At 45.3% G+C, this 23,324-nt stretch overlaps 1 protein-coding gene across 1 annotated transcript in view; it reads right to left on the bottom strand.

The window, feature by feature from the left end:
- pkd1a (polycystic kidney disease 1a) overlaps positions 1-23,324 on the bottom strand; it is a 54,228-nt gene that overhangs the window by 16,992 nt on the left and 13,912 nt on the right. Inside the window, exons 4-30 of the mRNA XM_035636152.2 lie at positions 22,495-22,566; positions 21,373-21,536; positions 20,665-20,915; positions 19,874-20,134; positions 19,582-19,750; positions 18,921-19,098; positions 16,750-16,916; positions 15,322-15,443; positions 15,068-15,218; positions 13,464-13,726; positions 12,965-13,339; positions 12,219-12,701; positions 11,950-12,081; positions 11,322-11,497; positions 10,215-10,345; positions 7,424-10,041; positions 6,893-7,090; positions 6,471-6,770; positions 5,937-6,382; positions 5,575-5,725; positions 4,233-4,385; positions 3,910-4,050; positions 2,266-2,587; positions 1,883-2,099; positions 533-692; positions 286-438; positions 12-156 (exon numbers count right to left, since the gene is read on the bottom strand). Coding sequence (XP_035492045.2) covers positions 12-156; positions 286-438; positions 533-692; positions 1,883-2,099; positions 2,266-2,587; positions 3,910-4,050; positions 4,233-4,385; positions 5,575-5,725; positions 5,937-6,382; positions 6,471-6,770; positions 6,893-7,090; positions 7,424-10,041; positions 10,215-10,345; positions 11,322-11,497; positions 11,950-12,081; positions 12,219-12,701; positions 12,965-13,339; positions 13,464-13,726; positions 15,068-15,218; positions 15,322-15,443; positions 16,750-16,916; positions 18,921-19,098; positions 19,582-19,750; positions 19,874-20,134; positions 20,665-20,915; positions 21,373-21,536; positions 22,495-22,566 — 8,099 coding nt within the window. The remainder of the gene's footprint in view (positions 1-11; positions 157-285; positions 439-532; positions 693-1,882; positions 2,100-2,265; positions 2,588-3,909; positions 4,051-4,232; positions 4,386-5,574; positions 5,726-5,936; positions 6,383-6,470; positions 6,771-6,892; positions 7,091-7,423; positions 10,042-10,214; positions 10,346-11,321; positions 11,498-11,949; positions 12,082-12,218; positions 12,702-12,964; positions 13,340-13,463; positions 13,727-15,067; positions 15,219-15,321; positions 15,444-16,749; positions 16,917-18,920; positions 19,099-19,581; positions 19,751-19,873; positions 20,135-20,664; positions 20,916-21,372; positions 21,537-22,494; positions 22,567-23,324) is intronic.

Genomic DNA, 23,324 nt, shown 5'->3' with positions numbered 1-23,324 from the left:
TTGTGTCTTACCCATGATGTTCAGGATGTTGTCAGCTATCTCAGTCGGAGTCACGGTGCCTTGCTTGGTGTCAGTCTGCAAAATCTCCAGCATGGACTCCAGCTTGTTCAGAGTGCTGTTCTGACACTCCTCGCAGATGAACTCACGGCTCACCGCCTGGAAAACATGCGCAGAGCTGATCATTTGCTTGCTCCCCTTGCCTTTTCCAATCGCCCCCTTTTCATTGTTTCTTCCTCTTCATGCTCCGTCCTCTCCTTCCCACCCCCCCCCCCTCATCAAACTCACCGTGCACTGTGCCAGGGCAGCAGAAGTCTGCTGGATGTCGTTAACAGTGGTCAGATCCAGCGCCGTCAGAGCTCTGGTGATGTTGCTGCGGACTCGGACTCGGTAACCACGCTCCTCTCGGGACACCCGTGCTGATTCCCTGGTCTGCTCATACTGAAAGGGAGTGAAACAGATTAACCATAAATTGATGAAATGATTGGATACGTAGCGTAGACAGAATGATGTTGGGTGACTAGACATTTCCCACCTCATTTAGGACTGTAATAAGGGCCAGTGATAGCTCTCTGACCCTCTGGGAGTCTCCCTGCTCCAGCAGCTTTTTCAGTTTGCTGTCCGTCAGCTGAGACAGCCAGTGGGGAAGGCTGCTATAGCCAGAGGGAGGGTCTGGCAGCACAACTTCAACGGTCCTGGACACAAACGCCAAACAAAAGGCACCGTTTTTGAGTATTGAGTTTCTGACTTAACTCAATTTGTTTGGACTTGGATGTACCCGCATGGGACTGCGAGGACGGCAAACGTAGCTTAGCCAATAAAGAGACGAGATCATAAGGTTCGAATTTAGGATTTTATGTTTTTTTTTTAACTCGAACCAGATAAATTCATGAACGCTTTCAGCACAGCTCCAGGGATGTCTATATCTGCTGACTGGACTACAACTTTAGTCCAGACGGAATTATGTAAATAACTGCTTTGAAATGTTGTACATTGGAGGAGATGGATTGGCAGGATTTTAAAGATTTAAATGGTTCCCGTAGGATGAATCCGATAAATAATTAGCAAAGGGCGAATAGCACTGCTGAGCTCAAGTTCAACTTGAATTCTTAGAGCTCATTGACCTGTTGGTGGGCCAGCTCAATGCACTTTACCAGGATAATGCACTTAGTATCAAATCTGCTTTCCATGGAATCCCAGGTAGATGTATTATATTTTTTTTCGTGAAAATAGAGCCATTGAAAATGAAAGCATTTTGGCTTTGACTATTTTACTCATACAGCTTCAATAAAGAGCTGGTGCAAGTTTAAACATTATATTTAATGTTTGTGATACTGTCTGTCTGTCTGTGGAATAAGGCAAATTAAAAACTATAAAGCTATTTGAGGGAAAATTTGGATCATTCACTTACCCTAAGAGTACAGCTTTAAAACAGTTTGAGAAACATGCACAGAATCCTGAACAGGATCCAACTTTGGGGACATATAATATTGTTCAGATTTTCACACATTATCACATTCACATCATAATTTGGGAATGAAGCGAGGGCTAAATCCTCCATTCAACACACACTGAGATGAAACGTCCTACTGCACGGCACTTAACTGTAAGTCCCCACACCACAGAGATTAACTTTATTTAGCTCAACAGTGGAATTCTTTGGCTTTTCTCGCTCTACAGGAAAGTGAGAAATTAGCAAAAGAACTAAAATCTTGGCATTGGCAGGGATTTATTGAACCACTCAGAAACACTTCAGTTATGTGCAGACTTTGTGGGCCGCAGCCGCGGGCAACCAAAGGAAGTTGAAGGTCTGAATCTTATTTACAGTTATCGGCCACACATCTCAGACTAGCTCAACTAAATGGCAAAGTATAACTGTTGTTACTTGTCGAGTGCCGTGATGGCAGCTCCCTGATGGTCCTCCACTGTGATGGACACTGCTACACGATGTCGGGCTGATCTGAAGCCTGGTGGCAGGAAGGCCGAGTGCTCTGGACTGCTGCCTTTGTACACACAGAAGTCCTCGCAGTAGTCTTCTCTGCAGCGCGTCACCAGCAGACTGTAGAGCAAGGGAGACTCTGAGACCCCTCGATCACTGTAACCTGGAGGCAAAAAATAGAATAAAAGAGGTAAAGATGACAATAGGGGATGAGTGAGAGAACTGTTGGACCAAACTCAAAACTTCTAAATAAGGGTAAAGAGTGAATGTTGAAGAAACATATTGCATGTCAGGTGTGTGAAAGCAAGGTCACATCTCCCCCTTCCTACCTGAGCAGTTGAAGTGTACCCGGTCCAGCAGTGTGCGTAGCCTCCAAGCTTCACCATCTCCGTCCCCGTACTCCACTCCCGCTTGCCCTCCACCTCTCAGATGACACTCCCCACCGGCCGGGGCCGTATTGTGGTGCAGCGTGATGGAGGCGACGCCCTCGCCATCCAGACTGCTGTCGGTCACGTGCAGGGTGAAGATGTAGGAGTCTATGTGGCGCAAGACACCCTGCCGCAGCACCAGGTTCATGCCGTCGCTTCCAGTGGTGGTGGAGGAGGAGTCCAGCACCAGAGCCTCATTCTTCAGTGTCATGGCACTCCAGCGCTGAGAGACGGGGACGGTCCGGAGAAAGAGATTTTAATAACGGCAAGCTTCCCTTGGTAATTTCCTCAGAAACATAAGGTAGGTAGACAACTTAAAAGCATCCATTACAGGTAAGGACAATTTCACGTTTCTTTTGTTTTTGTTTTGCTGTTTGCCTTACTGTAATCACACAGGTGTGGTCAGAATTGAAGGGCATATGATATTTGCACTCAAATGTAATGTGTAAATAAATAGTGAACTTTAGAATTTTCTTATCTTTGGACAGATCCAACATTTTAGAAATACATTGTGTTTCCAATTAGAATTATTTCTCAGGTCAGACATACGTATGTTATCTATTGAATTATGTTGAGAAATAGTTGATCCTGAATTCTTATGTCCATTCAATGGCCCACAATGTAACTTAAAGTCTCACAGATTGGCTAACCGGCATCTCTGGGTTTTTCCAGAGCTTGGCTTATGATTAATGGGAAACTGAACATTCATTCATTTCCAATGTTCCAATTACACGACTCACTTAAAATCTTGTATTATTTTTGTTGCTCTTGTGCTTCTCACCTTCATGCCTACTTGATTTTTTTTTGCTTTTAATGTGAATACATTTTTCTTTTCAAACGTTGACCACTTCCACACAAGCTTTTACATGGCTGAGGCTTTTGATGAAAACTAAACATGTTTCCAGCGGACGCTGTTCAGCATCTCCTCAGATGAAACACACAGTATTAATGTGAAAACTACAGTTCATGTAGTCAGACATATGTAAAGCAAAAAAGAAGTATCCCTGTGTAGTGCAGAAACTTCGGTCCAATGACATTAAAAAAAAAAAAGAGAGACCTAGGTCAGAGAACAGCTGAACGCATTCAGTTGGTATGTGCAATGTGAGGCCCCCGTGATTCAACAAGTGTTTTGTCTTTCAAAATGTTTCTCTGTGTTCGTAAGGACATAACATACATTCTCTTCGGCTGCACTTGTACAGTGACCTCATTCTCACACCCACACACTGCCTGCTACACAGATCCCAGGGAAAGATTGGACAAAGGGGGGAGGAGAAAAGGTGGAGCAGGAGCAGGAAAGAAAGGGTCTGGAAATGTTGATTTCACTGTCACTCCTGTGGTGCAGTGACCTCATTATGCTGAGACAGAGATTCAGATTTAGTTGGTGTGTGTGTGTGTGTGTGTGTGTGTGTGTGTGTGTGTGTGTGTGTGTGTGTGTGTGTGTGTGTGTGTGTGTGTGTGTGTGTGTGTGTGTGTGTGTGTGTGTGTGTGTGTGTGTGTGTGTGTGTGTGTGTGTGTGTGTGTGTCTGCGTGTGTGTGTTTGTTTACCCCACGGTGAAAGCCCTGGCAGTTGGTGCAGGTCCCTCTGAGGTAGACATACGAGTTCTGGCTGACCTCATAGATGGACTGGGCCTTACAGGACACACACTCCAGATACACCATGGGGATGTGACCACTCTGGACGAACACCTGTCACACGATGTGAGACAACAGCATGGGATACAGTCTCTCCAAACAGAACGTTTTTTTCCCAACCACCTAAAATCAATCTGCTTGTTGTACTTTAGTTTCTCTTTTGCTCTTTGTATGTGCCACACAATACTCATAGAACACACGCTGTGTGTAAAGCATCTATTCCTGTGTGCACTTACAGTCTGTGTGGTGGACTCTGGTGGCATGCCTTCTTTGCTGATGGTCAGTTTGAAAGTGTATTCAACGCCCGCCTCCAGCTCGGAGCCAGAGATTCCCAGCACTGGACCACTGGAGCCCAGGCCGAAGTTCAAACTGGAGCAGTGCTCTGGACCCTGCACGCAGAAAATGGGAGGGAGTCATGAAAAACTGAATGTATTATCCAACATGCAAATGCTGATAACTGGAGTTTTGGTTGCAGCAACATGCACAAACAATGTGCAGGTGAATGAATCACCACTTCAGAGTTATTTGGACATTCAGTAAATTGTAAAAAAAAATGGTGCAAGGGAAAATGTATCACTTTTCACTTTCTTTATTCAGCGGCTGCGTGTGTGTGCGTCTGTCTGTGTGTGTTTGTGTGCGTGTGCATGTAGTTGATGTGCTGTTAGTCTGTAATTGTCAGGGTGGGGAGCAAAGCACCAGCTGTGGAATGCTGAGTTTATCTCTCCACAGTCACGTAAGACTTTAAAGGGGCAGTAAGCGATTCTAAAGCAAAATGCGTTTTGTAAAAATCGGCGAATATTTCCTCACGGTCCGCTAGCATTCGCTTCTGTGTGCGCGCTGGGAAAAAAAGTCTGGCTTTTCGGCTCAGCCCAGGCTCTGTAAATCGAAAACAAAACAAATGGTGCAGGCTGCACCAACAAAACTGCGAGTGCAGTTTATAAACATCAATCGACGACACCTTAAGGGAAATGCTAGCCGGTGGCGCTGCAAAGCCGCGGCTTTGGCCTTGTGGTTTTTGTGTCGGTCTCCAAAATTGCTTACTGCCCCTTTAAATGCCACTAAATGCTTCATCCAACCCTTTCCCTAAACCTGAACTTAATTCTAACCGTGAAACCAAGTCTTAACCCTCAAACATGCCTTTGAAGTCGAGTCCTCACAGTGCCAAACAGGTCTTCACTCCAATGGTCGAAAAACTCAAACTGGTCCCCACAGTGTGTAGCATGTACACACACTCAACATTTAAGAGGCACACTCTCAAACTGTCCTGATCACGGTTCTCATCGTCACATCAATGCTGCCAAGCCTCTGAATGTAGTTACAGAACCAAGGACCAGATGATTACTACGTTGTTTTTTCCACAATCTTCTTGCTAAATCAAATCTGTACTCATAACTCTGTCTTATGAATTCAAAAAGTTTTGAGAGTAGAGTTTGGTTTGACAATTCAACAGTCTCTTGTTTCAGTTAGACTCAAGACAGATATTGAGTTGAGATCAAGACAGACAGTTAGGGGCAGAGAGAGAGAGAGACCATCCTGTCTTACAGCAGAGAACAAATTTTCTTTTATGCCTGTCCCTACCTTGGAGGTGCTTTGACAGTCCCAGTGGTAGTGGAGTAGTGACTGGCTGTGTGGATCCAAGTTGGGGTCATAGGACTGCTCCGCACTGAGCTGCAGGTCCTGCGTCCTCGACCACACCCTGTAGGTGCCCCCCTCTATGATGGGCATCAGCCTGACAAAGAGGTCAAAATCAACATGCGATTATAAAATAGTGCAGATTTCAAATCAAATTGTTAAGACCAACAAATCAAGTGACTAAAGAGTCTAATAGAGATTATTTTTCAAATTTAATTTTACATCAAACTAGAATAATTATTTATAATTCATAAACCATAAATAAAGGGATGAGCGTACATAATCTACGGCTTTGTTTTTCTACTGACCTGGCAGCCATGACACTCAGCTGCAGACAGGCAGCCTTCCTGAGAGGCACACCTTCGTATGACAGAGAAAACACCAGGCTGTAGTTTCCTGTCGCCAGAGCCATCTTGGGCAATGAGAGCTGCAGTCGCCGCACATCCACCTCCACTGGCAGACGCATCACTGGGACCAGCAAAGACCGAGAGGGCTGCGACACCGCTCCAGAGGTAATCCGGTCATCTTTGTCACTATCACAGGAGGGTGTCGAGAGTATCTGCCAGAGGTACTGAGCTCCGTAGCGTATGCAGCCTTTCAGATCAACGCCGGCCTCCACCAAAGTGGGCTGGGAGCGCCAGATGGCCAGACGGGGGGCTTGAAGCACCTGCACCTCTGGTTCCTCACACTCTAACACACTGATGTCTACTTCCACCTGGGCCAACACCCAGCTCACCAGGTTACTGCAGTTCACCTAACAGGGAAAAAAAACAAGAAGGTGGAACCACAAAGCTTTCACATACAGTATCTGTCAAATCAATCTCAATTTCGAAGGGACATACTTGGACCAGGTAGTGTCCTGGGTGTCTGTACTCATAACCCACAGATGTTTTATTGGTGTGAACTGGAGTAGAACCATCACCAAAGTCCCACAAACACTCCACAGAATTCGACCTGGGTGTGATAGAGGCCATGAGGGTTATCATCTTATTGATGAACGTGTCCTGAGGTGCTGCATACAGGATGGCAGCCGTGAGCAGGTTCTGCACTAGGATGTGCTTGGTGATGTTCTGGGCATGCAGCGCGTTGAAGACCTTCACGTAGATGGTCAATAATCCTGCCTCTTCCGGGGTGTAGGACACCTGCGGTTGGGTGATTCATTGAGATACATTACAATTTGAAGCTTAACAGCTGTTTTCTGTTTTGTTTTTTTGTCAATACATTCATAATGATAAAGGCTTTATTAACATTTAAGTGAGCTGACCTCTTTGCCAATATGTGATTTCCGGTGGAGGTGGTGTAAATCAAAAGTCCACAGGAAATGAACAGGTTTACCCGTCAGGATGTTGGCCACAAACAACCTCTTCACACCGACAGGGATTGCTGCGCTGCTTCCCAGGATGGAAAGTTCACGCACTGGCTCCATCACCTCGACCTGGAGTTGCCGCCTCTTGGAGCTCACCTGGATTGTCACATAGCAGCACATTCAGAGGAGGGCTCGGTGTCGGTTTGAATCAACTATTTCAACTTCAATCAGAGTTAATGCAAATTAAAGAGTAATGTAGTGACGAATAGATTTAAAATATTAGAGTTTTCTAATTTCTGCCTGAAAGTCAGTATGAGAATTTCTGCATGGTAGACTTTCAAGTTATTCTGCTAACACATATTTTAGTAGAACATTTTCTGTGCAACAACAGTGTCAAGGTCTTGCTGTGAGGGGTCACATACGAAGCTGCCACTGTGTGTGCCAATCATATATACTCAAAATGTATGTTATCATCTCCTTTGACTTTACCTTGTTGTGAGCAGTGAGATTCACCATGTAGGTATCCACCCTGCTGAACACGTGGACATAGGTGTGGTTGGGTTGAGTGATAACAGTGGCGTCTCCACTGATGCTGAGGATCAGACAAACGTCTGAACCCCCTGCCATGGAAATGGTGAACTCCACTTTCTCACCGACTGCAGCAATCTTTGTACTTGCCCTCAGCTCCAACCCCTGAATTTTGTCTTGAGCAAAGAACTCCCTGGAAACCACTTGCCCACTGACATCGTTGGTGGCGTTCAGAGTAACAATGGCTGTCTTTGGCTCCTGGAAAATCAGAGAAGTTCTCCTTCCCGTGTCTGTTCTCCCATCTAACAGCCACGTCCACGTCACATCGGTTCCTGTCAGTACCTCTCCCTGGAGTGTGACGCTGACGCCCGTTGCCACATAACTCTGCTCTTCCACATTGGTAGCTGTGAATCTTAGTCCAGAAATGATCTCCTGGACACTGACATTCTGTGACACAACCTCTGAGCTAACTTCATTAAAGACCTTCACAGTAACTAGTTTTTGACCGGGACTGATGAAGGTGTGGGTCTTCCAGGGCTTGTTCCACGGCAGAGTGTCCCCATTCACAGACCAGTGATACTGCAGGTCTGAGCCCTCCATAGTCAGGACTGTCAGGTTAGTCGGAGAATCGACTGCAACTGGGTTGTTGCTGATTTGCAGGAAGACCCCTCGGGCTGGTTCCAAGAAGTGTATTGTTCTATTGACAGACAGCTGGCCCAGGAGGTTGGCAGCCCGAAGAAAGATTTCACATGGACCTGGTGTAGAGAAATTCACCTCCACAGTCTTTCCGCTTACGTTGAAGCTCGAGCCGACTGGGTCAAGCTCTCTGAGGAGGTTCCAAGTAAATGTCATGTTGGTTCCTTCCTTTAATCCTGCTTGAAGGTGGAGAACGCGGTTTGTAGCAAAGCAGCAACCGTCCACTCTTGTGCCTCCGCAGATCTCCTCCTCCGCTAATATCTGCAGTCCCTCCAGCTCACGTTGTACAAACAGGAAGATACTCGCTTGTGCCGTTCCTACGTCATTTTCTGCCGTAACAATGATGTTGAAAGTGCCAACAGAGCGGAAGGTATAAAACATGGTGTGGGTCCCTGGTATTGAGGTACAGCGATCACACAAGATCCAAGAGAACCTGACACCATCTCCTTCCTCCATTTGGGCCTCGAAGTGAACCGAGGCATTGAGGGGGACATTAACCAAGCTGGCGTTGACGGTCAACCCACGGATTGGTGCCAGCACAGCAACAGGTAAAGTAGTGTGATTCCTGCTAACTGTGTTGGCTGCTGTCAGAGTGACATTGTAGATTCCTGAGATATTGTAGGTGTGGTGGGTATTCTGACCAGTAAACAGATTTCCATCTCCAAAGTTCCAGGTGTAACTGACATTGGATGCCAAGGAAGAAGTTGTGAAAGCATATGCTGCTTTAAGCGTAAGGTTGTTGTACTTGGTCCCATTGTGTTGAATTACAATTGGTCCTACAGGCATCAGAACCTCAATCACAACACTGGTATTACTGCAGGAGATGTTGTTGAAGACAATGACTGTCACCATGTAGTGACCTGGGTTTTTATACATCGTCAAAATATTCCCAGAACCGTGGCCAGGCACAAGGTCTTCCTCTCGACCAAAGTCCCACTGATAACTGTAGTTAAACTCCGGCTCAGCTTTGACCTGGAACAGGATCTCTTCTCCGACTGCGTAGTGCAGTTTCACAAGGGTGAGGCTAATGTTGGTCAGAGCTGGCTGCACACACACCCAGTTGAAGAAGTTGGCCTTGGTGGCACTGTTAACCCTGCTGGAAAGAAGCAGGGAGAGGTGGTAGTTCCCACTTGTCAAGTAGGTGTGTGACACTCTGGGGTTGCCGTGGTGCGTCTCATTGGAGCTTCCATCCCCGAAGCACCATTCATAAAGATGAGCTGATTCGTTACCGGAAACCCAGGCTTGAAAGTTGACAGGCGTCTGCTCTTGGACACACCCAAATGGCTCCATCCTTATAACTTGGAAGACAAACACCTGCACTGGTAGGATTGTCCAAACAAAGCTCACGGCGTTCGCAGCAGTCACGTTTACTGTGTAGTTGCCATCTTCGATGTAGCTGTGTGTCACGTGAGGCTCAGATGTAGAATAGATAGTTCCATCGCCCATGGAGAACGTCCATGTGATGTTATTACCCGAAGCAAGGTGCGCCCGCACAGTAGTGGGACTGTGAAGCTCGGTGGGAGATGAGCTTTCAGCTCTTAGATCCTCAATCCTCTCATGTACAAACATCTCAGCACAAGCCTCCATGGAACTGATGGTGTTGTTCACTGACACACAGACATTTACGGTGCCACTCTGTGCATAGGTGTGCGCCACGCGGCGACCTTGCAGCGGGGTGGAACCATCTCCAAAGTGCCAGTCATAGTGAATTCCATAGGGTGATGGCAGAGGATGAGCCTCAAAATCAGCTGATTTGCCAGCGAGGAGGAGACGTGGCTCTGTTTGTATATCAACACGAGTCAGGATGCTGTAGACACTCATGTTGATACTCTGACTGATGTTGTCATAACGATTGGACACTGACACCAGTGCAGTGTATATCCCTGTACAGAGAAAGGGAAGGCAATGAAAAAGGAGGTAAAACAACCAAAATACGCCATCGCCTACACCCAGTCTAAAAAAATGTACAATAATAATAAGAATAATAATAATAATCATGATCCTTATTCCTGATCATACGATCACACTGCTGATAGGGAGATGGGTGAGGGGTTACCTGGCTGAGAGTAGATATAGGTGACATTGTTGCTTAGGAGGACCTGATTGGGCGAGTCTGGGCAGAGGAGAGTGGGGTCATAGGGAGGCTTGTATTCAAACTCCTTGTATCCCCCGTCACCAAAAGACCATCTGCAGCATGACAGAGACAATGTAAAACCATTAAAGAAGGCGCTTCAGAGAAATAAAGAGAGGCTTAGATGAATAGATGCACTGATGACCATTTCCACCCACTATGCCACACACACACACACACACACACACACACACACACACACACACACACACACACACACACACACACACACACACACACACACACACACACACACACACACACACACACACACACACACACACACACACACACACACACACACACACACACACACACACACACACACACACACACACACACACGCTGGAAAGTGGGAAACTTCTCTGACGGGGCAATAGAGGGTTTGGAAGAAGAGGAGTGGAAACTCAAAACTCAGGAAGCCTTTCTGGACCAATAATGGTGAGAGTGGAGGGAAACTTAGTGAAAGCGTGCACCACAGTTAGGAGGGTGGGAATGTGAAAGAGGGAGGTAGGGAAAAGAGCGAAAGAGAAAGAGTGGAAGAAAAGGGAAAAAAAAAACTACGGGGGAAACAGCCGAGCAGAAGGGAAAATTCTTGTCAGCAATCTGCGCTAACCACACAGTTATAAATCCAAGGCTCTGCATGGTATGACTGCTGCCTTGCTATTATGGCGCACAGGAAGACAAAAACAGAAAAAGACCAAAGAGAGAGAGAGAGAGAGAGAGAGAGAGAGAGAGAGAGAGAGAGAGAGAGAGAGAGAGAGAGAGAGAGAGAGAGAGAGAGAGAGAGAGAGAGAGAGAGAGAGAGAAAGAGAGAAAGAGAGAAAGAGATGGGGGATTGAGGAGAAGAAACAAGCAGCCAAACACAAACAGATGGAGTGTGACTGGCCTCAAACACAAAAAAAGAGTAGAAAAGACAGAGAGAAAAAAGGGGCAGTTGTTAATATAATTTTGTTTTTAATAAACACCAAGGATGTTATCTCTTTGTCTATCTGTTTATGATTTTGTCCCTCTATCCCCCTCTGCTCATACCGGAAGGTGGCGGCCACAGACGTGTCGATGAGCACCGAAGTGGTGAGGGTCTGAGTGGAGCCCTGTGGGACCACATCTGGCACACCCCTCACAGTGAGGTCGGCCATGGGCTGCAGGCGGTCCACTGTCACGTTGAAATGCTCTGTGAGGGCGCTGACATGATTCATGGCCGTCACCTGGAAGATGAAGTCACGGGTAAGATGGTGCCACGAGGTTAACCATTAATGTGACACGGGACCATGAAGTGCATCATTAAGTCGTTTTTTCCCACAAAAGTCATGTGAGCTATTAATCAGTATCTATTTTGATACTTCCTTAAAAGGACAAATTTGCTGTTTGAATGTATTTGGCATTTGGACTGTTGGTCAGAAAAAAAAGCTGCTTGAAAACATCAAATAGGGCTCTGGGGACGTTTTGAAGGTTTTTTGTTTTAGTTTTAGTGTAATGTAAAATATATTTTTTTTTTATCAGTGCTTGTGGATGTCACACTAAGAAGATGGAGATTAAAAAAACAAACCTGTCACAGCAAATAATTTTCTTGCATGCAGGCACACAACAGAGAAGACAATTCATCAGACTGACAGCAATCTTGACTCATGTTGACTGTGAACGTGCGACAGAAACTCACTGTGAGCTTGTAGACAGCAGCGTGCTGGTAGATGACATTGAGAACAGTGTTGTAATAGGTGAAGTAGGGTTTGTCATCCACTGTCCACTTAAATGTGGGACTGGAGCCTTCACGCACAGACGCTGTGTAGCTCTGTAACACACAGACACATACATACACACGAAGACAAATCAATATCAAATATGAACTCCTACTATGACAACTTGACACTGATTAAGTATACTAATGAACGCACTTTAAATCACACACACAAACACACACATACTGACCACAACTGACTCCATCAGAACTCTGTGTGCAGGGTGTGGCTGCACCACCAGTCCTCTGAGGGGCTCCTCCAGGTGGACAACAACAATCAGGCTGGCCTCTGTCACGTTGTTGTGGGCCTCCAGATCGACCTGCATTGGGCCCGTCTTCTCCTCCACTCCCAGGTTCAGATCCAGTACTGCGTACAAGCTGGGCTCAGTGACCTTGGACCCGGTCCCCGAGCTCGGCCCGGGCAGACAGAGCGACGGGCCGGACGAGAACTCAGATGGACATTCTGGCTGGAAGGTGACGCTGCGATTACCGTCTCGCTGATATGCCTGTGTTACATAGCGAGACTGGACACGGAGCAGCAGGCGGGTGTCGTTGGGCTGCAGGTAGATGGTGCCATTCTGGGGAAGGGGGTGAAGGATCGTCAAGCCCAGAGGGGGCACCACCCGCAACGGGCATGATGCCGAGGCTGGGTATGACGGCTCAGCAGAGGTCACCTGAAATTTATCAAATAGAGTTTTGTCTCAATTATTAAGTAAATACAACAGAAGTTTCAACAAGCACATCTTGATAGAGACACTTAATGAGTTTTGACAGATTTAAACATGGGCTCCGACAAAATGATTAAAAAGTCCTGGGAAAATGCAATTCTTTCAGGAAAAATCAGACAATATATATTTTAAAGTCTTGTTGCCGCCTCATGAATGTTGATATCTGCCAGGTGCATGCTGGGATAAGACATGTGGCGTTGGCGTCTTACCAGCAGGCTGTAGAGTCCGGGCTGAGGTAAACCAGCAGACAACTGTCCTCCCTGCAGCTGGGTCTCACTGTGTCCCACATAGAGCACTCTGACGGGGCAGACCACGTCCTCCAGCCATCCTCCCTCGCCATCCTCTACCAGCACCTCCACGTCGAGCTCCGGGTCAGGCAGAGGGTCGGCGTCAGTCGCTCTGTCTGTTGACTGTCCGGTGTTGTTGAGCCAGAACCACTCTGACTGGTTGAGGGCTAAAACAGGTTGTCGCCACAGTGAGTGTGGGGAGGACTGGCAGCGCAGTAAGGACGCGGGGCCAGCGTCGTGCTGCAGGGCGATAACATCACCGCGGGAAACCAGGAGGTCCTCCAGGCCTTCTTGTACCTGGGAAAAAACAGCGAGCAGGAGAATGTAAGTTGGAGGCTACCACATATCAAGCTGGAAGTCACCATTTAAAAAAAACAACCTCTATTTAAATAACTTTGGGGACAAAAGTTAATCCTCTCACCACGACATGTGCAGCTGGTCCTGCCGGTAGAGTGAAGACCACCTCATTTTGCAGGGTGTAACGTGGCCTCAGCGCCCCAGGAGGCAGGCGGTGTGTCTGGGTGCAGTTGGGACAGGAGGATGGCTGGCAGGGACTGGACAGAGCCAGGCAGCGGTGCATGAAGGGACACCACTGCTTCAGTCGGGGGCAAGAGGTTGGATCACTAGTCCGAGTGTCATTTGGGACACAAACAGCCACTGGAGCACACGCTGGACCTCCACAACCTGAGACACAAGAAGTTGATTTTTCTTTTACTCAATGACTTTTTATTTTTAAGTGAGAACATAATACACAAGTATATAGGCTGGACCGAGTCTTAACTTCTAATTTTAGCTCATCCTACTTACTATTATGTAATATGTAAATAAAAATAACTTTTTGTTTAATCTGGAAAACTGCATCCTGTTTTATATACTCAACTCTAGCAAGCACCGGACTTCCCTCTGAAGAGTAGTAGAATATCAACAAGTATTTTATCTACCACCTGATGTGGTCTATTCATATCACTCCCTATTCAACGGATATATATAGTAATAATTACACTACACAATGACACTTACTACCGCATCGCGACATTTTACATCCGTGTCTGTCCAGATAATATTTACTTAGAAGAAATTGAATTAAGATATTTGGTGTATTTTGTCATAATAAGCTTAGGAATTCTCGTGTTATAGCCATAAATGTGTCTTGTGAGGTCACGGCGAGCTTGACCTTTGACCATCAAAATCAAATCATTCATCCTTGAGTCTAAGTGAAGCCTTGAGATAGTGTTCATGGGAGTGGGACATATTTACGTCCATTCATACGAACAACCCAATAACATAATGCCTCCTGCTACTGCTTTCGTAAGGGAATGTGAACGATTTTTGTGTGTGTGTGTGTGTGTGTGTGTGTGTGTTTGTGTTTTAATAGTTCAGGAGCATCATGCCATTATCTCCACTGTCTGCTGCTGCATTCACAAATTCCAGATGAAAGCTTTACGGAAAACGTGCTCCCGTGTCTATAACAACAAGCCACCTGTCTCTCTGTGGATTTGTTTCTCACATCTTTCATGTGCCTCCACTCTCCACTCCTCTGTCTGTTGCACATCTTTCTGCTTTGTGTCAGGGGAGATGTCCAAAAAAAAACACAGAAAGCATCTCAATCTTTTGTGCCATGCGCCACGTAGTGTTGCAGTAATGTGACGTGTGTCTGGATGAGCATAGGAGGGAGCTCTAAAGGGAGGTGACCTTGATTGGTCTTGTTTCCCTCTTCTTTTGTTCTGCCCTACTTTCTGTCTCTATTCCAACTATTTTACTAACAACATTAGACAAGGTTGGTCAGTGTGTGTGTGTCTGTCTGTCTGTCTCTGTGTGTGTGTGTGTCTGTCTGTCTCTGTGTGTGTGTGTGTGTGTGTGTGTGTGTGTGTGTGTGTGTGTGTTTGTGTGTATTTTAGTCTAACTGAAGGTGTGGGGTGCAGGTGGTTTATAAGTTGTTTGGTTTTTTTGGACACCAGCTGATACACCAGAAATGTGCAGATGCTTTTACAAGCCAAGTGTGTGTTTTTTTTGCGTTTGACTCACTGGGTAGCAGCAGGTGCAGGTCTGGGTAGTGACAGTGAGGCCTGTAGGTCTGGAATCGAACGTGGGTTTGTGAGCTCAGTTCCTGAGTGACAAACTCAAGTGAGGATAGACGACCTCCCTGAACGAAGCTAAGAGCTGGAAACAGCAGCACCTGAGAGAGAGGGGGGGAAAGGGGGATAATTAAGAAAAACTGAGTTTGACAAAAGAAGATTTGAGGAGAAGAGAACAATTGTTCCAATGAGATTCCTCCTCACCTCTATGCCACTGCTGGGTGGTTGTGGAGCAGAGAGCGGAGAGGAGGGGGCACGATGCAAAGGATTATGGGAGGCAAACACAGGCAGCCCCGCTAGGTAGATCCCTGCATCTGGAACACGCACTGTAGAGTGAAGTTGAGATGAGAAGGGAGGATTGAGGGGGTTGAACAGTGGAGAGAATTTATAATAAATGACGGAGCAACTGAACTGCAGTCAACACAGACAAAGAGTGAGATAGAGAGATAAAAAAAGAAGGAGAGTGGAAAAAAAAGCTCCAAACAAGAGGCCAAACAAAACTAAATGAAGAACACTTCTTCAGTGCAAAATCTATCTGATCATTGTGGACTGACACAGATACAGAAGCAGAAACAAAGACAGACTGGACCAAAGAACCACAATTAAATCATGAGGGAGGCAGACACAGACACACACACACAGACACACACACACACACACACAGACACGCGCACGCACGCGCACACACACACACACGCACGCACGCACACTGTTCCAATGGCAGATTTAGAAGTGTGCTGGTTCCTCTGACAACTGTCGTACATGTCTTTAGAGGAATTCCTGAGTGTGACATTACAAATTGATTTTAATTAACTGCAGAATATTTTTTTCAATCATAAAAAAAGAAAGGCTCTATATTCCCTTGCTCTGCAATAGTTGCATCTTGCACACTGTGTGTAAATGTCTATTGATATTTTTGCCTGAATCTAGCAAGAATTCAATGTATTTGGAGGCAAAGCCAGTCATTCAAAATTGCAGCAATTGTGCTGCAGCAATTAAAAATCTCCAGCTACCACATAAAAAAACTACATAAGACTCAAAGAAGTGTGCTTGTTTTATCCTTTGACATATGGTGAATATACAGATAGATATCATGACAAAAAGAAAAAATTGCAATTATGTATGTGCCCTTTGGGCAACATAATAATTACATTAACTATGAAGCTTTTTTCGCCCCTTGCTCCCTGTCCACCTAGTCTCAAAACATGAGCTTTTTCTTTAACAGTGATAAATCTTTGTCAGAGATGCTTTGCCATATTATTCTGATTTAATCATAATGCTGACAATGACGGAGAAGAGTCTCTGGATGCCGCTTACACAAGGAGCAATTTGTATCAATGCTAAGTGTGCTCCTATTATGAACGGTGCTTCAGGAGGCCAATCTTGTGCTTGTCATTAGTTATGAAGGAGGCTGTTGGATTTCTGTTTCTACACTTGTTCGTGCCACATGTCAATTTTCATGGAACTGAGGAAGGTTGAAATTCCAGACTCTTTGCCCTACACAACTAAGGTGCAGAGAAATTCCAGGAAAACAGCATTTGTATTGAGTCTGTGCCTAAGCTTTCATTTTCTTCCCCCTGTTATGGTGTGTGTATGTGTGTGTGTGTGTGTGTGTGTGTGTGTGAAGCCTACCTTGAGGCCTGTACTGGCAGACGTAGGCACGTTTGGCATTGCATGGATGTGAACTGGTCTGACCACGTTGATCGAGGGACACGCACACGTTTCCACGGGCGATCGGGGAGCGGGGCAGCTTTCCTGGAGAGTTAACGTCACTCAAGCCCAGCCACACACCTCGTTCCCTGGGGCAAAAAACAGACAGGTAACACATAGATTAACACATCCAAGTGCTTGACAGCTGGAAAAAAATTGGCTCCTAAAACACATGTAAGAAAAGAAAAATTCTGCATGAAATGATCCTCAAACATTAAGGTAACTGGAGGGTAAATAATCAAAAGATGGACAGTATATTTTCCACGCGTGTCCTTGAGAATGTGACTGTACTGTCAGACAGGGAACAGCACACAACACCAACCTCTTTACAAAACATCCATACTTGAATCGATGTAGGTCTCAATGAGGGACACTGCAGTTACTGAATTATGCGGCAGCTTGCCTTCACCAATCAATAATTGCACGGAGGAGAGAGCATAAAAATTGGTTCTGATTGAACCCCAGCGGGATGTTCTAGAGACAATGTCAGATTTAGTATGTCCCTGTGATTGCGACAGAAAATTGGATTTTCACTTGTGAGTCCAATAATGGCATGCGAATCCCCTCTCTGTTCCCCCCACCTGTCATCAGCTGTTAACGGAAAACAAAATGGTCTTCCCTCAGGGAACAAATTCACTGTGATATACTGACAGCTAGCTGCAAATGGGCCATGTCAAAAAAAATCCACCTGGATAAAAATAATGTCTCCATCTTGAATCCTTTCTTTATTTTGGTCAGACGTTTCTACCCTGGCTGACAACTCGCATCTGTGAAAAACGACATCTAAGGGAGTGGACAAGGGGTTAAAAAAACAAGCGGAGAGGGAACAAGAAAAGGGGTCTTCGAAGCAAATAAGGGACTGATTAAAAAAAAGAAGTTCCTTATATAAGCGAGGGGGTGGAGAAACAACATGAGCGGAGGGGGAGAGAGGGGATACGCTCGGTCTGTAGCAGGTTTTTTTTTTTCTCATCTCACTTCGGTCTACGAGGGCAGGGCCTCTACCCTCAAATTAACGCGCGCACACACACACACACACACACACACACACACACACACACACACACACACACACACACACACACACACACACACACACACACACACACACACACACACACACACACACACACACACACACACACACACACACACACACACACACACACACACACACACACACACACACACAGTGAACTCCTGGACTCCTCCTCCCAGGGTGTTAAAGTTACAATGCAGCTGTGCTATTACAGATGTGTTTTCTGTAACCTTTGCCGACCTAGAGGTGGCCTTCAGACCAGTACAAGGTCAGAAATGTTTCTGTCATGTCAAAGCTAAATCCAGAGCGACAACAAAACTGTATTTTCTGCATCATGCAGACGTATAGCGAATAAAGCAGTGTTACTGCTTTTGTAGACTGTATATTTTGGCCAATGTATAGAGCCTGTGAGACAAAAAAACAGCAATTTAATATTGTATGCAGCCACAGAATAAGCTGAAAAAACAGACTGACAAGTAAAAAAAAAGGCAAATAAAAAGAAAAGTTAATCAATGCAACAAACTTCGAGGCATCACGCCTGAACAACACATGCACGCAAAAAACAAACTCAGTGTTACATTCAGTCAAATGTGCCGGAATGTTCACAAACACAAGAGGGAGAGAAGCAAGAAAAACACATGTTACACGCATGCATGCACGCGCACGCACACACACACACACACACACACACACACACCCCCCTTTCCAAACCAAGCATTGTTGTGATTGTCAGCGATTGAAAAGTTCAACATCTGTTTTGAGAATTTGTTGTCTGTTTCAGTGTTTCTTTGGCTTTCCTCTGCAACATGGTGAGAACGGTTAACTTTGTAATGCAAACAGGGATGACGCATTGTGTCACAGAGCTGGCAGCTCATCTGTTCTGTATCTGACAACTCTCTGCAGGTCCGGAGATAGTATCAATACTGACATCTAGTTTTATATATATATATATACATATATATGTGTGCATTTGAGGGAAACATGGTAAAAAAAAAAATCATACACGAGAAACACTGAGGTCTCATTTCTGAACTCCACAAAGACAGAAAACACTCACTGTGTGACTTTGGGTGCCAGCAGGTTACGCAGTGCATCGGTCCTGACTATTGCCAGATCCCCGCCGCGGTCGGAACACTGTTTTCGAGCATCGGTCCAGCTCAACTCCCCCGGAACTATCTGGAAACAGCGCGAGGACTCGCCGTGGTACATCCCATCTTTTGGACAGGGTGGGAAGGCTGCGGAGGACAGATGTGAGTCAAATTATTTCCCAGATCGCTTGGAGACACACAACATCATGGAAAGACACAACCTCTATTTTACTGCTCAGAAACTTGACTTTAGTGATAAACAAAAAAGTTAACTTTAAAAATCAATCTAAAATTAAAAACAAAATACCCTTCTGTTTTGCATACAGTATTTGATGAGCGCTACAAAGGCCTGTACTGAGTTAATCCTATGTTACAAAATTCTGACAACACAGAGAGAGAGACAATAACGTACAGTACACATTATAAATCAAAGTGATTAGAAAGCCAACCCTGGATTTGCATTTCAATAGCGCTGTCAGCTCAATAGATAAATGCTGAACTGTAAAAAGGAAATAGGAGACAGAGAAGGTGGCACAAAGCTCCTCATTACCGTCAAGACTATTATTCTATTGATCGTCCATCAGCCGAGAGTCATTAGCTGCTGGGAGGTTCTGTGGTGTTGTGTCTTACCTTTGGCAACTTGGACACCATCCTTTGTGATCTTCCAGTCTACATCCACGCCAACAGCTCCCCAGCTGACAAGCGTGAACTCCAGGCTCTTATTGGCCACAGCAAGAGTTGGACAACGCAGCTCCAGTTTGGGAGGAACCGTCACTGTCACTTCTCCACGCGCAGAGACCTGAAAATTGGTAAATATTAAAGCTAAATATTCCGCCATGCTGAAGACACGCCTACAAAATACATTAAATATTGAGGAAAAACTAGTTGTATTTTGAAAATGTTGTAAAGAATCAAAAGTTACCTCCTTGTGTCCAGCCCAGGCCAACACGCTGACTGCATAATGTCCCGGAAGTCCATATTTGTGAGCTGCCGTGGTCAGGCCTGCTCCTGTTGCGTTGACCCGAGATGAAAGGTCACCAAAGTCCCAGGACAGCGTCACCGGACTGACAGAGGAGGTGGCGGCCAACGTGACGGGGTCGTGAACACTTTGCAGCGGCAGCGACTTCAGCGATATCGAGAAGTCCACCGCGAACACATCATGAGCAAGAGTCCATCCACATTCCTGGGGATCAAAGGAAACAATGTGAGCAGGAGGAGGTTTTCGTGTTAATATGCAAAAGTATTTAAAAGTAAAATTTTAAAAAGTTAGTTGCTGAGATGTTTGTGGTTTCAGTATTATTTTGTTATGGTCTTTTAAAGAAAATGATAAACAGCTCTTGAAATATCTTAATATCTCTTAAAAATCTTGATTTTCTGTTGGAGTTCCTAATAACTTTGTGTGAGTTCCTCTGCACACCAGTCCTGCAGGAAGCTGAACCTGAGGATGCAGCAAAGCCATTCAAGCCTCAGAGGGGAAGTTGTTGTCAGCTAATAGAAAGGTTCAGAGGAAATCCTTTATGATGTGTTGACAAAAGAAGAAAAAAACAGAGAAAAGGGAAACTGTACAAAAGGCGAGCACCATTAGGAGCTGCTCTTTACGATGCAAACACTCAATATCTGAAGATGATAATAATAATAATAATAATAATGCATTTCATTTATAGATCTTTGCGTTGCAGTGATTGTTACCCGGGACCACGGTGTGCTTCATACCTTCATGACATGGGGCTTTGTACAGGCGGCCGAACACTGAGATTCACTGATGAAGTTGGGCTCAGAGTTTGTGCTGCAGAGACACTCGTGCCTTGCCCCCAAGCCCCCGTAGCGGTGAGATGCCGCAAAACACACGCTGTTGCACTGTTCCCGTGTGAAGTTTCCAGGTGTGGATGAAGAGAAGATGACAAGCTCACTCCGGCCCCCTCCCACACTGCTGCTATCCTCGAGACAGGCTGCATAGTTGAGACCTGAAGAAAGAGACAAAGAATCTAAGGATCACTTGGTATAACATATCCATGTATTGTTTCACGTCTTATTTATAAATGTAACCAGCATCAGACCATCTCTGTCCAAACCAGCAACAGAGATTAAATATTGGTTTTATTTCTCTTATGTCTGATTTTACCCTCACATAACTTTCGTAGTAAAGATCAAGATTATTTTGTGTCCCTTAATCTAAGTTTTGAACCCCAGAGGAACTATTACGTATTAAGCCTGTTTGCTTATCATGCAGTTGATTGACGTCTTCAATTCTTTCCACCGACTGAGCCTCTCAGATTGCATTATGGCCCAAAAAACACCTCACATTTTTTGGTATCGGTACCAAACTTCATTTCGTGTTCCCACACTTTTTCTTGCATGGTGCATGTTGTAAGCTATGTAACTCGGAAAACTTGCCAAGTGTCAGTGTGTAGTGTGTCGTACCACAGGTGAGCAGGCTGACATTGAGCAAAGGTTGGTGGCGGAGTTCAGGGGGGTGGTTGCAGAGCATGGCGTCCGGACGCCGAACTCGCACCCCTTTCTCCTGGAGCCAGCTGACCAGCCGGAACAGCTTGCAGTCACAGTCGAAGGGGTTGCTGCTCAGGTCACTAGAGGACAGGAGGACAGGAGAGAAACGGCGATACATGACAGCAGCTCTCTCGGAGATCGGACGGTCCGACTCATTCAAATTGTAAACGCTGTATGTCCTAATGTTGGTAAGTAGTACTTTAATTGATGTTTGAACATTTTACCAAAGCAAAATGTCCACACCAAAATAGTTAAGGTTTGCGATGATTTGTTATTAGCTACGAAGTGCTGAAATGACACAAAATAGTACGAGAAGTAAATTTTGCAATATGAAAGTAACTCCGCCCCGACCATGAAAATGGCACGACTAAATGGAAAACAATCAATCTTGATATTATCAGTTACATCTGCGTCGTTCCTGTAACGGCAAATCAAAATGTTTCGCCATAAAAAGGTGTATCCCTTTAAAGGATAGGAGAGGAAGAAAGAAAAAGACATGGATAAGAAGGAACAAGGTATGAAAGTTAATCATGGGAACAGAATTTGCAGCGGCAGTGACAATGATCAAAAGGAGAAATAAAAAACTACATGGGGAGAAAGGGGTTGAATATAAGGAGCGAGATGTAGATGGAGGCAACAAGACAGGACAGAGAACGATAGTATGATTTAACACGCATCTCTGTCTATTAATGACTAGTCCATTTAGCTTCGCTCAGCTACAGATTCTGCAAAAGAACATATCTTTTTCTCATCTTAAGACCTGGTGAGGAATAATTACCACTCACTGCCTCCCACTCCAGTCTGAAACAAAGCGTCATTCATCTCGTGTGTAGGTGAGGTAACTGGAAACACGCTGCTTATTTAAGCATGTGTGATCACATGTATGTGTTTGGTTCTACGTTTGTGTGTGTGTGTGTGTGTTTATATAACTAGGGTCCAATTATAATTGTTTCATCATTTCTTTTTTTAAATTTTTATCGGGCGGACAAAAAAACAAAAGAGATAAGGAGAGGCAAACAACAAATTGTGATTACTTACATTTGAGTTAAATTGCATAGGTTGTCGCATATTCTCTCTTCGATGGTGGTGATTTGGTTGTTGCTCAAGTCGCTGATGGAAACAAAGCAGACGAATCACTGTTGACAGTAAAACAAGAGCGGGTCTTTGTCCTTCACTTTGGGGTTAGGGTGAGGCTGATGGCCAATTTGTGACAATTACTATGATACAGTCATTTTTGGCAGGATCTTTGCCGTGCGAGTTCGTCACCGACTAAAAAGCTTGACGCCAATAATTGAGTCATCGGATGAAAAGAAAACTGTTACTCCTGCTTTGTTATCCCGTCGTGAATGGATGCATTCATGCAAAATTGACTTTTAGATTTGTGCTTATCAAAGAAAAGGGCATTCTCTTTTTTCTCCTTTGGCAAAAACAACGCACAACTGAATTATACAAGGGGAAAATAAAATTTAAACCCCAAACCACTTAAGTGCTGAGTAACGTACAGCATCCCAGACTTGTAATGTTTGTACCCTTCCACTCTCCATGCTTTGTTTCAATGCTTCTCTCCTTCTTGCCCTTTACTCCTCCCTCTTTCTCCCTTTCCTTCTCCGCTCATGGTCTCCTTCTCCCTCCCTCTCTCCTCTATCCAGTAAGCTACATAATGGGGCCGTTGTGTGGTGGTTTTGGAAGGAACTGATGGAAACCACCAGAGTACTCTCTCATCACACACACACACACACATATACACGCGCGCGCTTAAACACCCGTTCAATGCGTGGAAGAAATAAGGTAATGGATGAAGGAGGGGAGACATGGACAGATGGAGAGAGGGATAGAAGGAGGTAGTGGGAGCCTGGAGCAGTAAGCTG

The sequence above is a fragment of the Scophthalmus maximus genome, chromosome 8 (assembly GCF_022379125.1).
Source record: "Scophthalmus maximus strain ysfricsl-2021 chromosome 8, ASM2237912v1, whole genome shotgun sequence".
Taxonomy (NCBI): domain Eukaryota; kingdom Metazoa; phylum Chordata; class Actinopteri; order Pleuronectiformes; family Scophthalmidae; genus Scophthalmus; species Scophthalmus maximus.
Note: the sequence above shows the minus strand (reverse complement) of the source record. Positions and strands in the feature narration are given on the sequence as shown.